This window comes from Solanum dulcamara, chromosome 4 (assembly GCF_947179165.1).
Source record: "Solanum dulcamara chromosome 4, daSolDulc1.2, whole genome shotgun sequence".
Lineage (NCBI taxonomy): Eukaryota > Viridiplantae > Streptophyta > Magnoliopsida > Solanales > Solanaceae > Solanum > Solanum dulcamara.
The window spans coordinates 21232019-21243229 of NC_077240.1; the positions used below are offsets into that span (position 1 = coordinate 21232019).

The 11211-nt window shown below is 35.5% G+C and overlaps 1 protein-coding gene across 1 annotated transcript; it reads right to left on the bottom strand.

Annotated features, from left to right (window-relative positions):
* Positions 1 to 650: 650 nt before the first annotated feature.
* On the bottom strand, positions 651 to 11211 carry LOC129886894 (GTP 3',8-cyclase, mitochondrial). The gene is made up of 7 exons (XM_055961784.1): positions 10774 to 11211; positions 7415 to 8035; positions 6751 to 6918; positions 6483 to 6674; positions 3834 to 3902; positions 3510 to 3643; positions 651 to 951 (listed from the first exon to the last, which is right to left on the bottom strand). The coding sequence occupies exons 1-6, from the start codon at positions 11050 to 11052 to the stop codon at positions 3560 to 3562; spliced, it is 1413 nt and encodes a 470-aa protein (XP_055817759.1). The 5' UTR covers positions 11053 to 11211; the 3' UTR covers positions 651 to 951; positions 3510 to 3559.

Here is an 11211-nt window from a genome sequence, read left to right on the forward strand (position 1 = left end):
GTCAATATTACGTATTTCCTAGCCAATAAATATAATTGGAGTCATTAATTTTGTGATACTTCGATTTAAATTTTTTAACCTAGATATCAGGTATGTGTAGACAAATAAAATATACCTTGGTTTATATTTGCATTCTGACTTCAAGTGTGAAAGATAATTTTGTAAGCACTAGTTGTAAATATACAAACATGTGGATCGCTTTGCCGACAAACCTATAGGACATATATAAATATTTAAGATTAAAAAAATGTAGTTTATATCATTTGTTTGATAATTACCTCAAATCAATGAATGCATAATAAGTGTCCTAATATCACCTTCTCGATATTTATATCAAATCAATAAGTACAGGACTTGTATATCTTTACTGAGGCCTAGAAGATCATTGCAAAATGTATATGAGTAAGTCGAGGCTAGTAGAGTTTTTCCTAGTCCCTAGAGAACAAACGATTTGTCATTCAAACATGACCAGTACATTCATCCATGAAAAACATTTACATGACCAACTGTTTTACAGTACAAACGTCTAATATTTTAGTTATTGACAAGAACTGCAATAGAATACCAAGTGTTTTATGTTTATTTTTTTCTCTAGTAATAGCACAAAAATATAGCAGAGGAATCAGTAACGAAGACATGATTAAGACGTCTATTTCAAAAGGATTAAATAACAACAGCCTGTTCAGAAATGGTACATGTTATGAAACAGGTATATATTTCTTATTTCAGCATAGCATACAAGATACGCATTATAATTTACAGAGACACACGGGTTCTTTCTGCATACGCCTTACTAATTTGGTGGTGTTCGAAACATGCTCATATACAGCTTTGAAAATCCAAATTAAGTTTACTTGCTTAAGTCTAGCATTTTCACATGTTTGGTCACCTTCCTCTTCTCTTTTTCCTTGTCCTCTCTCTTTTTTTCCTGGTGCATTTGATGCCCCGTACCTGAAAACAAAGTATTATTAAGCAAAAGAAAGAGCATAAGAACAAATGCAAGATAAAATAGTTCTGACAGAGACATCATATGTAGGATAATGACTTCCAATTGTGAAAATCAACTTTTAACCCAAGACATTTCCAACAGGTGTGCGAAAAAACAAAGCTCTTACCATATCGTGAACATCTAAATAGATTTCTAGAATGCATTCATTAAGTTCCTGCACTGCAGCCAATAAAACAGCAGAAAACCAAACAGCAGAGAACCAGGTTTGTCCCAAATATTGCTGTTAACAGGCGGTCATAGATTATACTGACTCACACTTCAACCCAGAATACAAATGTAAAATATAATACACTTCCAAGTCAAAAAAAACTTGCAACCAAAAATCCCCAAAGGCCAGTAGTGCATGGTTTAAAACTCTGTGGATGATGGGTTGGCCCTTCTACCTTTCTCCACTTAAAGCTTTTGTGTGTGGCAACTGGCAAAGTTCAAACCCGTCTTCTTTAATAAGGTAAGGCAACCCCATTAATGAAAAAGTACCAAGAAGGTACCAGCTTACAAGAAAACCAAACAAAAAGCTACATTCCCCAAAACTCAAAACACTAAATTCTGGGAGATGCTATCAAATTTTCTGAACATCTATTCGAAACAAAAGAAATGTGAAGTTTTTTAACATCAAAATGTCTCCTTTTTCTTTCTTGCCATATGTTCCATATGGAACATACCAGCATGGTCCTCCAAATTATCTTAAATCGACTACTCACAACTTAGTACTGCCAATATCCATGTAATTGTTTGACTGTTTCAGGCATTGCCCACTGTACTCCACAAATGTTGAAAAAGATACCAGATTTGTGGACTTGAAGATATGGTCTTCCAAATCATCTTAAATCTACTGTTCACAACCTAGTACTGCCAACATTCATGTAATTGTCTGTTCCAGGCATTGCCCACTGTACTCCACAAATGTTGAAAAAAGATACCAGATTTGTGGACTCAAAATCTTCTTCACAAAAGTAACACCAGCTACATAAAAACTCTCTTCTGCAACACATTCTGAGTTAGGCATGCATCCATGGCTACCGTCCAGCCAAAACATGCTATTTCCGTTGGTGCTTTAGTTTTCTATCACATTTTCCATGGCCAAGTAAGGTCCCAATGTCCAAGTTGTTTCTGTAGAAGAGTAAAGTTACCTTTAACAGAGAAACTCCCTTCTTCAATTGTTGTCCAGATTAGAGAATCCAATTTATTATCTTCAAGAGTAATAGGATCCAGTAAATGTAACAAATGACTAATATCATCCATCTTCAGTCGTTAAAATTTCTCCTGAAATGCAGCTGCCATCCAGAATTTATATAGCACTCTGACACTGTAGACTGCTTATTCAAGGAAATACTATACAAAATTGGAAACTTTTCCATTAATCTTTGATATCCTAATCACAAATCTGACCAAAATATAGTTTTACACCCATTCCCCACCTTCAGTTTAATAAGAATTTGAAACTTGGGCCAAAATTTAACAATTTGTTTTAAACACTGCTAATAGATGGACTAAAAATTGTCCCAGGTGTCCAAAAATCTGCTTTACCATATTCTGAGATAATGATCTCTTTCCAAAATTCATCTCCATTTTCCTTGAATCTCCATAACCATTTAAATAACAAGCTCTAGTTATGAAACTTTAAATTCCTTATCCCCAAGCCACCACTCTTTATCGCTCTACAAACAGACACTTTACAAGTGCATCTCAAACCCGTGACGTGCGCCTGACTTACACATCACGTGTTGAGCTCTTACCACTACACCAGGCAAGCCCTTCTACTTATGCGCCTATAATGTACACAGCATCATAAAAGTGCCAATCAAAATTGAATATAAAGTCTCTGGTCAGATTCCTACCAAAGGATTAAATCCACCAAACCCATGAACTGATGTATTTCCTAGAGGGTCAAGTCAACTATCTTTATCTGACTTTAATAAAGAATAAATGAAACATAAAACCTCAGGTGACATGCTTAGAACACTCTAAATGAAACATCTCATGATTCACTATTCGGGCCAATAAAGGAAAAGACATTTCTAATAATTCCAATAAGTTCATCATTATCAAAAGAAATATGTCCACTAACTTATCAGTTCATACAATTTGGTCAAACTAGCAAGGAGCATCAAAAACGTGATTTTGGAAATATGGATTTTTTCTCGTCTTAATGTTACTCTAAATACCCAATTGAGCGGAGACCAATCGATTCATAAAAGGAGAGTGCTCCTCAAATTTTACAAGCAATAATTTATCTACAACCACAAGAAGAGCAAAATCTTGAAAGAAATTACTGATCTAACTCAGGATCAAATAACTACAAACCCCTATGATTCAGAAGACTTTATGCAGGCAAACTTCACTATTAAGTTAATACAACTGTAGTCAGCAAACTGTGTTTCCTAACACGCAGTGGAAACCTAAAATTGACAAGAAACAAATGACACCAAAACTTCAAAATGAAGTATTGAACTGAAATTAAAGGAAAATGCTTAAATTGGCGAACGAAAAGCATACATACGTCATTGTACAATTCAACTATGACCATCAAAACCCAAGATATTTCATCCATTATCCACCAATATGTATCATCGGTCTATTTGGAGTTTTGGCGAGATCAAACATCCCAGCATGAGAAGCTTTCTTCCTTTTGACCTGAAAAGGGTGAATGAATCGAAGAAATGTAGATAATAGTGTAAAAGTAGCATGAGTCCTAAAGGTCAAATGATATGGAGAGAAGTTTGTCTTGCCCTGACACTACAAAATAAGAGGAACAAAAGAAAAGGACATAAATGGCAAATATGTACACAACAAATTGTGTTGATATGGATTAATTGCTACATACCGCTGCCCCAATGATTTCCCTGAGTTTATCATCATCCTCACCAAGACGAATAGGATCCCTCAAGCTCACCTGGAGAAAGCAAAAATGAAAGAAAAATAGCTGTAACACAAGGAAGCACATCTAATTCATGATATCTACTTCATAGTTATGTCTAAGCCATATTAATAATCTCAAACAACAGAAGGAAGCAGAGATCATGAAATCAGTAGTTAATGAAGCTACAGATTAATCTCTATGAAACTGAATCCCTTAATTTAATATAAAAAATAAAAGGCCTAAAACAAAAGAATCTAGGGAGCACGGATGGGACTAATTTTATAGAGGAATTTCTTCATTTACATCATATGAATGTCATGGTTCATCTAACCAAATAATTCCTACTTGTAAACTCTTCAACCGATCGGGAGATAGAACAGGAATGAGGAAGAGGCACTGCATACATGATGAATTGTATATAAAAAAATCACTGTCAAGGTAGCAAGTCGTGTGGAAAACCGATGCAGCTTTACTATTTAAAATGATGTCTACAAATATGACAAATATATATATATAGACAATAGGAAAAACCTAGGGGTACATTTTAGAGCAGTTTAAACTCCTAATTGCATAGAAAACCCTACAAATCCCATGAGATAAGGAACAGAAGACAGCCAAATATGAATCTTCATCCTCATGTTTTACAACTCCTTTTGTCTGCCCAGGATATCCCTAGTGAATTGAATTGAATAAGTAAATCCAGTTAATATCCTAGTGGAAGAAAGCCAGAAAAGGATAGCATAGACAAAAGAAAAAAAGGGGATATCTTGCATCATTGTTACTCCTCTCTCCTGTCTTCCCTTCTTCTTTTTTTAAGCTAGGGAGATAGGGACTTGAGAGTGCTGGTGGATCTGTTGGTGACAAGAATTGTAATCCTTCTAGGTTTAAGATTTTTTGAAAACATCACGCCCCTAGTTTTGGCCTAAAACCATTAGTTTTCTCGTACGCTAGTAGCAGAAAAGTGAAAAACACCATATTCTCTCCACTGGTTTCTCATTTCTTCACTTTTTTGACTCTTTTCCTCAATTATTATTCTTCATTATCTACAGCAGCAGAGTAGAAGTGCTACATCAGGTTCCATCACTCCACAGTCCACTCTGCTTATTTGCTTTACTAATTTCTCTCCTCTTCCCATCTACTATTCTTTCATCTCATGCATCTAATGGTTGGAGGTCAGCGTTGTTAGTTTGAGCTGTAAAAAGTACTTTGCAACCACTGCAGTGGTTGGTGCGCATTTGTTTGCAAAGTAGCAGACTCTTAGCCAATGGCATTGCTCCAAGGGTTTGTGTCTATTCTATATTAGTCTCTTCTCCAATGACACAACCTTAGTTTTTTGCATTCTAGAAGAATCACAAAGCAAAAATCATTCTCTAAAGAAATATTCTCTCGAAGAACAGCATGGGACCTGATAGAGTCATCTTCGTTCTAAGCCGTTTTTAGGTTTATATTCGGTGCTTATCATCTGTAGATCTATTCCTAAGTTATAAAGGAACTAGATCATTCTTGGGTTTTCTGAGTCATAGCTAGAGCTAACTATGTTGAGTTCTTGAATTCTAGATCGACTAGAGCTAGTTGGTTTAGTGGGCAATAGAGTTATTTCTTTGAAGTTGAGTAACAAAGTTGCCTAATGCTAACTTTAAGCCATAAAATTCTTAAACCTAACCTTTTTTTTTCTAAGTGCTTAAAGTCATTTTCTTTGACCATGGAAATTACTTTTACATCCCTTATATTTTAACTAAATTCCCAAACTACCCTTTTTATTCTTTTAACCCTAAAATTCACATCATTTTCCTCATTTAAGCACTTTTATCCAAACACTCAACTGCTTATTTATAAAAATAACTTTCAGCACTTCAAAGTTCTAAAAGCACTTCATACATAAAAGTTACTTTTTTTAAGCTCATCCAAACGGGCTCTAAGAGTTTAATTCCTAGATTACTAGATTTGTAATCTAAATCTTTGCTCCTTGATTATAATGAAGTTGGGTTGAAATCCTGTAAAACAGGTCGTGGTTTGTTCTTCCCTTAAGCTAGGGGGTTTCCACGTAAACTCTTTGTGTTCTTTATTTTAAGTCTTTTATTTTCCATATTGTTCTTGCTGAGTCAAGGGACCTAGTTCGTTGACGTGTGGTGGACGCATATAAGCTATCAACAGCAAATTCTTTCTTCTTTCTCCCCTATCTTTCCCCTCCTTCCTTGTTAAATTCACCAGTAAGAAAAAATGTTAGACCAAAGTAATCAAGCTGATGAAGAAGAGGAAACAGCGAGAAGAGAAGAGAAAATCGAAATATGGAGCTGGTAACGGGATTATGTAGCATTATATGACAAGGTAGAAACATCAGAACCATGAAAGAGAAAAGAGGTGGAGCGAAGACAAGGAAACGTGTAGTATAGTAAACTTCTCCACCAGTGGCGGATCTAAAAACCCATTGTTACATTCTTGCCCAAAAAAGGACAAGGGAGCTACAAGTGTTTTTTGAAGTAGCAGGAGCTTGTGATTGGAGGAAAACAATACAAGGTGTGACATGCTCTAATTGAGAAAAAAGAAGATATGTGCAACATGACTCAACAGCCTATGCAAATTTTCACAAATCTTAGGCAAGAAGATAATTACCTCTGAGGGACCGAAAAGACAAACTTTAAAGTTTCCATCAGCTAAAAGTCGCAGTCTGTTACAACCAGAACAGAAATGCTCAGTCATTGATGTAATAAATGAAACACAGCCTTGATGCCCATCTATCCTGAAATTCTTAGCTGTCTCTGTGGGATGATCTTGAATTCTCTGAAGCCCTGTAAATTTTTCAACCTGTTCAGTAAGATTGAGTGACTTAGGTAATGTACAAAACTGACTTAAAGAGAAACATCTGCAAAGTCTACCATACCACTTTGTCCAACATTTCAGCATAAGGTACTAGCTTCTTGACATTCCAGACATTCCCATCAAACGGCATAAACTCAATAAACCGGACATTGATTGGCCTTTCGCGTGTCAACTCAACGAAATCACAAATTTCATCATCATTGAATCCACGCATTACAACACAATTTACCTGATTTGCAGCACATACAAAAAAAACATAAATAACGTAACACGAAGCAGACTATCAGGCAGAGTTGAAGAACTTCTTTCTACAGAAGCTTGTTTTTCAAATCATGTCCTCAAAAAGAAGTTCCATTCCATAGGTACAATCCGAAGAATCTCAAGCAAAAGCTGCAGAATTTTCATGCATAAACTAGCGCTAAGAGCATCATCAGGAAGCAAAACAGGAAAGTGCTGCCTTAGTCCCCTGTTTCAACTTTTTTCTATTTAGAAAGTTGAAACAAATCTTACTTTAACCATGATTTCTTAATTTCTTTTGTACTGGTTCTTTATTCTAAATTGGTAGTTTTAGTTCTTTCCACAGTCTTTAAAACTCTACCAAAGTGTGGTACTAAACCAAATCTTGATCAAGCAAATCCTCAAGATTCAAATTAAGTTAGCTGACACAAGAGGGAGTATCATTCTAGTGGGAATAACATCATATAATCATGCTAGAGAGAACTTACTTTGACAGGATTATAACCAAGCTTTATTGCAGCATCAATTGACTCCATTACTCTTCCATGCCCTTTGCGCCTGGTCATAAACTCAAATTTTGCTGGAACCAATGTGTCTAAGCTTATGTTCACCAAATTAAGTCCAGAGTCTTTCAGCTTTGGAAGTTTTTTTCCCAGAGTAATCCCATTTGTTGTCATCGCCAGGGTTTTAAGCCCCTTCAAGTTTGATAGTTGTAAGCAAAGTTCTTCAATATCTTTCCTAATAGTTGGTTCCCCACCAGTCAAACGGATTTTATTCACTCCAGAGCTAACAAACAAACTTGCCAAGCGAACAATCTCATCCTGAGATAGAAGTTCAGGACTAGGAGTGAGTTCTACACCCTCAGCTGGCATACAATAGTGGCACCGTAAATTACAACGTTCAGTCAATGATATTCGCAAATATGTGTGCATCCTTCCAAATGAATCGATCAACATGTCAGAAATAGCTCTATCTTTGGATGGATCTTCGGACAGTGTCTCACATGAAGTTGAATACATCTTTGACGAGGACCCATTGAGATGACTGGTAGTTATATTTTGACCCCTGCTGCTTGCAGATAGTAATGATGCTCTAGATGAAAAGCTAGCCTGTAGATTAACTATCAGTTAGCTGCAAGTAAACAATTGAGGAGTAGAGGAGGAATAGTTATAACTGCACAAACAAATGGAGAAGAAAAGTGAAGGACCAAGAAAGAGGGCCAGGATGCTGGCAGCTGGAAGTTAAATACATCTGGCTGTCCTTTTATTTTCCTAAACCCCCAAAAAACAGGAGGCATGTGAAACACCTCTGTTAGCTGCCTGAGCAGCTCAACTTGTCCATTATTTAAGATCGCAATCATTGGGTTCCATACTAGCACTATCAATGTTAATATGAGGGTTGCAACTTTCAGGAAGTCATCTGCTTCAAAGAAACAGAGAAGATATGGCTAGTTCACCCCTTTCGTTTTTATAGTTTTGCATTTGTTGAATGAAATATCAATTATCAAAATCTTATCTATAAACGAAAGCACAAATCCTTGAAATTCTATTTGAAACAAATGTGAGAAATATAGGAGAAAAGTATTATTGAATTGTGTCTCTACATAATTGCACCAATACCAATTTGATGAAAAAATTTATACATAAAACTCAAATAATTCTCCACAGTATTCCACTAGTTCTCTTTTTGAAACTAGCTAGAATTTAACTAGGACTAGAAAACTTATTCCGATATTATTTAGAATTAAATAAATACGAAGAGCCCGTTTGGATTAGCTTATAAGCTGTTTTCAGCTTTTTTTAGTGTTTGGCTAGCCAACTTAAAGTTATTTTGGGCTTAAAATAAGCCCCAAAAACTAATTGGATTTGTTTGTCTTAGCTTACCCCAACTTTTTTTTAAGCTTAAAATAAGCAGTTTTCAGCTTATAAGCAGCTTAAAAAAAGCTCATCCAAACAGGCTATAAATCCTAAACAAAATTGGTTTCCTACTCAATTTTGAATTATTATTCCAACATTCTCACGTAATTCAAAGTTGTATACTCTTGCCTTTTTTATTTCTTGTCGTTGTTGTTGTATTGGAGCACTTAATTCAAACTCCATTTGTTTCTTTAAGACCTATTGGTATGATCCCCGAAAGCTCGGCAAAGCTCAAATTTTTGGACTCCATCCATGTATGGAGTAGAGCTTAGATGTGGTCTCAAAAGCCAGACCATCAACCTGGACTCGTTGGAACATTTTTGTCTTTACCCAAGTCAAGTATATATTGAGTTGGGCTTGTTTATGGAAACTTTGTTGGTATCTTGAGATTAGAGCCTATTTTGAGAGAGAATTGGGCCTGTTGGTTCATGCTCAACTTCAGATTACATGTTTCCAAGGAATGAGATTTCTTGACGGTAATCTCCTTTATTATTTATATCTTGGGTTCTACTTTGTCATTCTTTGGAGGGGATCGAGTTTGTATGTTGATCATTTCCTGAGACACACATCTAAAGTTCTAGATTCTTTTAGTTAAACTCTTTCAGAATTCAGACTATTTATCGGTTATTCCTAATCGAAATCTATCATAGCTTTTGCTTTCAATTGTTATTACTTTACATTCCATTGTCGTCTATATCTCCAATTGTATCACCTCTGCCCTTAGATTTTATGCTCAAAAAGCTGACCACCGTAGGTAGATAGAGGTTTATCCTGTAAATAACCTTAGCATAAAACTTTCTTAGCACGCAACAAGTCAATTGTGATGCATGAACTTCTAAAACTTCCAAAGGATGCCACATCCATGTCAATATGATGAATCATTGAAGAACTCATAGACATGCCAATAACCAAAGAGTTGTACATGTTTTATGACAGTATTCTTCTTGCTTTCATTAACCAAGATGTTCAAAAGTCTAATTCTAAATCTGAAAAACCTAAATAAATTACTGCATACAAATCAATATGGTGAATCATTGAAGAAATCGCCGCCATAACCTTGACCATGTCTTTCATGCTAGTTTGACAAAGAAATATTTGTAATTTCATTTCTTAGTGTTTCTGAAAGAGTTGTCACATGTTTTATCGCATAAAACGAGAAGGAACAGGAGGAACAGAATCTATTGCCTTACTAGAGAAATAACTATCAAAAGTAAAGTGAACGCATCAAAAATCTATAAATCCTTTTTTAATCAAATGAGTTAATAGATGCACACTGTATAAAGCAAAAAAATAGTAAAAGATTACCCTGCAATCGGCCTTTGAGAAATGTTGTATCTGAACAAACATGAGATCCATGTGTCTCATTTAATGTGTGATTATGCATATCAACCAATAGAAGGAAAACAATAATAGTTATAATTGAGAATGGCTGGTAAAATCCAAATGCATATAAGAATAGCATGTAGAAACTAAAGGTCTGTTAAACAAGGCAGATAGATTTCTCTCTCAAGAAGGGCTATACCACCCCACCTCATATGAAACCTACTCATAAGTAATTGACATAGCTTCAGATGAACATCATAGGAAATATTATTTGATCTAGCTACATAATTCGAGTTCCAAAATCCACTTCCAAAACTCGAAATTTTATTATATCAAACTCACACAACTTCAGTATGTAACAGATGCTTGAGGTTGATCATGAGTTAAGCGGAATCAGATAAACAGGCAAACAGCACAATATGTATAGGGTATACATGAGCTATTAACAGTTGATTACTAGAAAAATTTATACAGATGATGACAAAGGCTGTGTGTGTTCAATATAACAAAACCAATTCAGATTACAAACCCATCAAAAATAAAATTAAAAAAAAAAACTCAAATTAAAGGAAGCAAAACAGCGGTAAGGTAAAAAGGGAAGAACATACAGAGGTTAAAGAGTTGTGACGGAGATGAGAGTGGAAGAATCTAAAGATAGAAGGCCGCATTTGCAAGATCAGAAGAAGCCCAAAATCCTCTTCTTCGGTTGAATTTTGGATTATATAGAAAGAAAAGAAAAGAGTAAAAAGATTAGTAGGTAGTGCAGCTGTTGGGGGCAAGGCCAGTGAGACGCCTCTATTCCTTCTCTGTGTTGTATGTAAATTTTGCGTCACCGCCAAGAGGATCTTTCCCTTGCGTGCCTCTTGAGATGTGCTCAAGGTCAACATTCATCCTTTACACTTGTCCTTTCTTTGCTCCAATTTCTCAGTTAATTACACTACCTAACTTCATTACAACTAGCAAATGCAATTCACGGGCCTACTGCACTTTGCACCACATTTAAAATGAGTTATAAAGACAAACTATGGGGAAAAACACTTCGTACT

Bases quoted from the DNA above. Each gene is read 5' to 3' on its own strand.
- LOC129886894 (XM_055961784.1), bottom strand. From the start codon at position 11,052: ATGTTGACCTTGAGCACATCTCAAGAGGCACGCAAGGGAAAGATCCTC. The intron at 6,919-7,414 runs GTAAGTTCTCTC...GCTGCAAATCAG, and splicing joins TTGGTTATAATCCTGTCAAA to GTAAATTGTGTTGTAATGCG. The intron at 3,903-6,482 runs GTAATTATCTTC...TGCTTTCTCCAG, and splicing joins GTCTTTTCGGTCCCTCAGAG to GTGAGCTTGAGGGATCCTAT.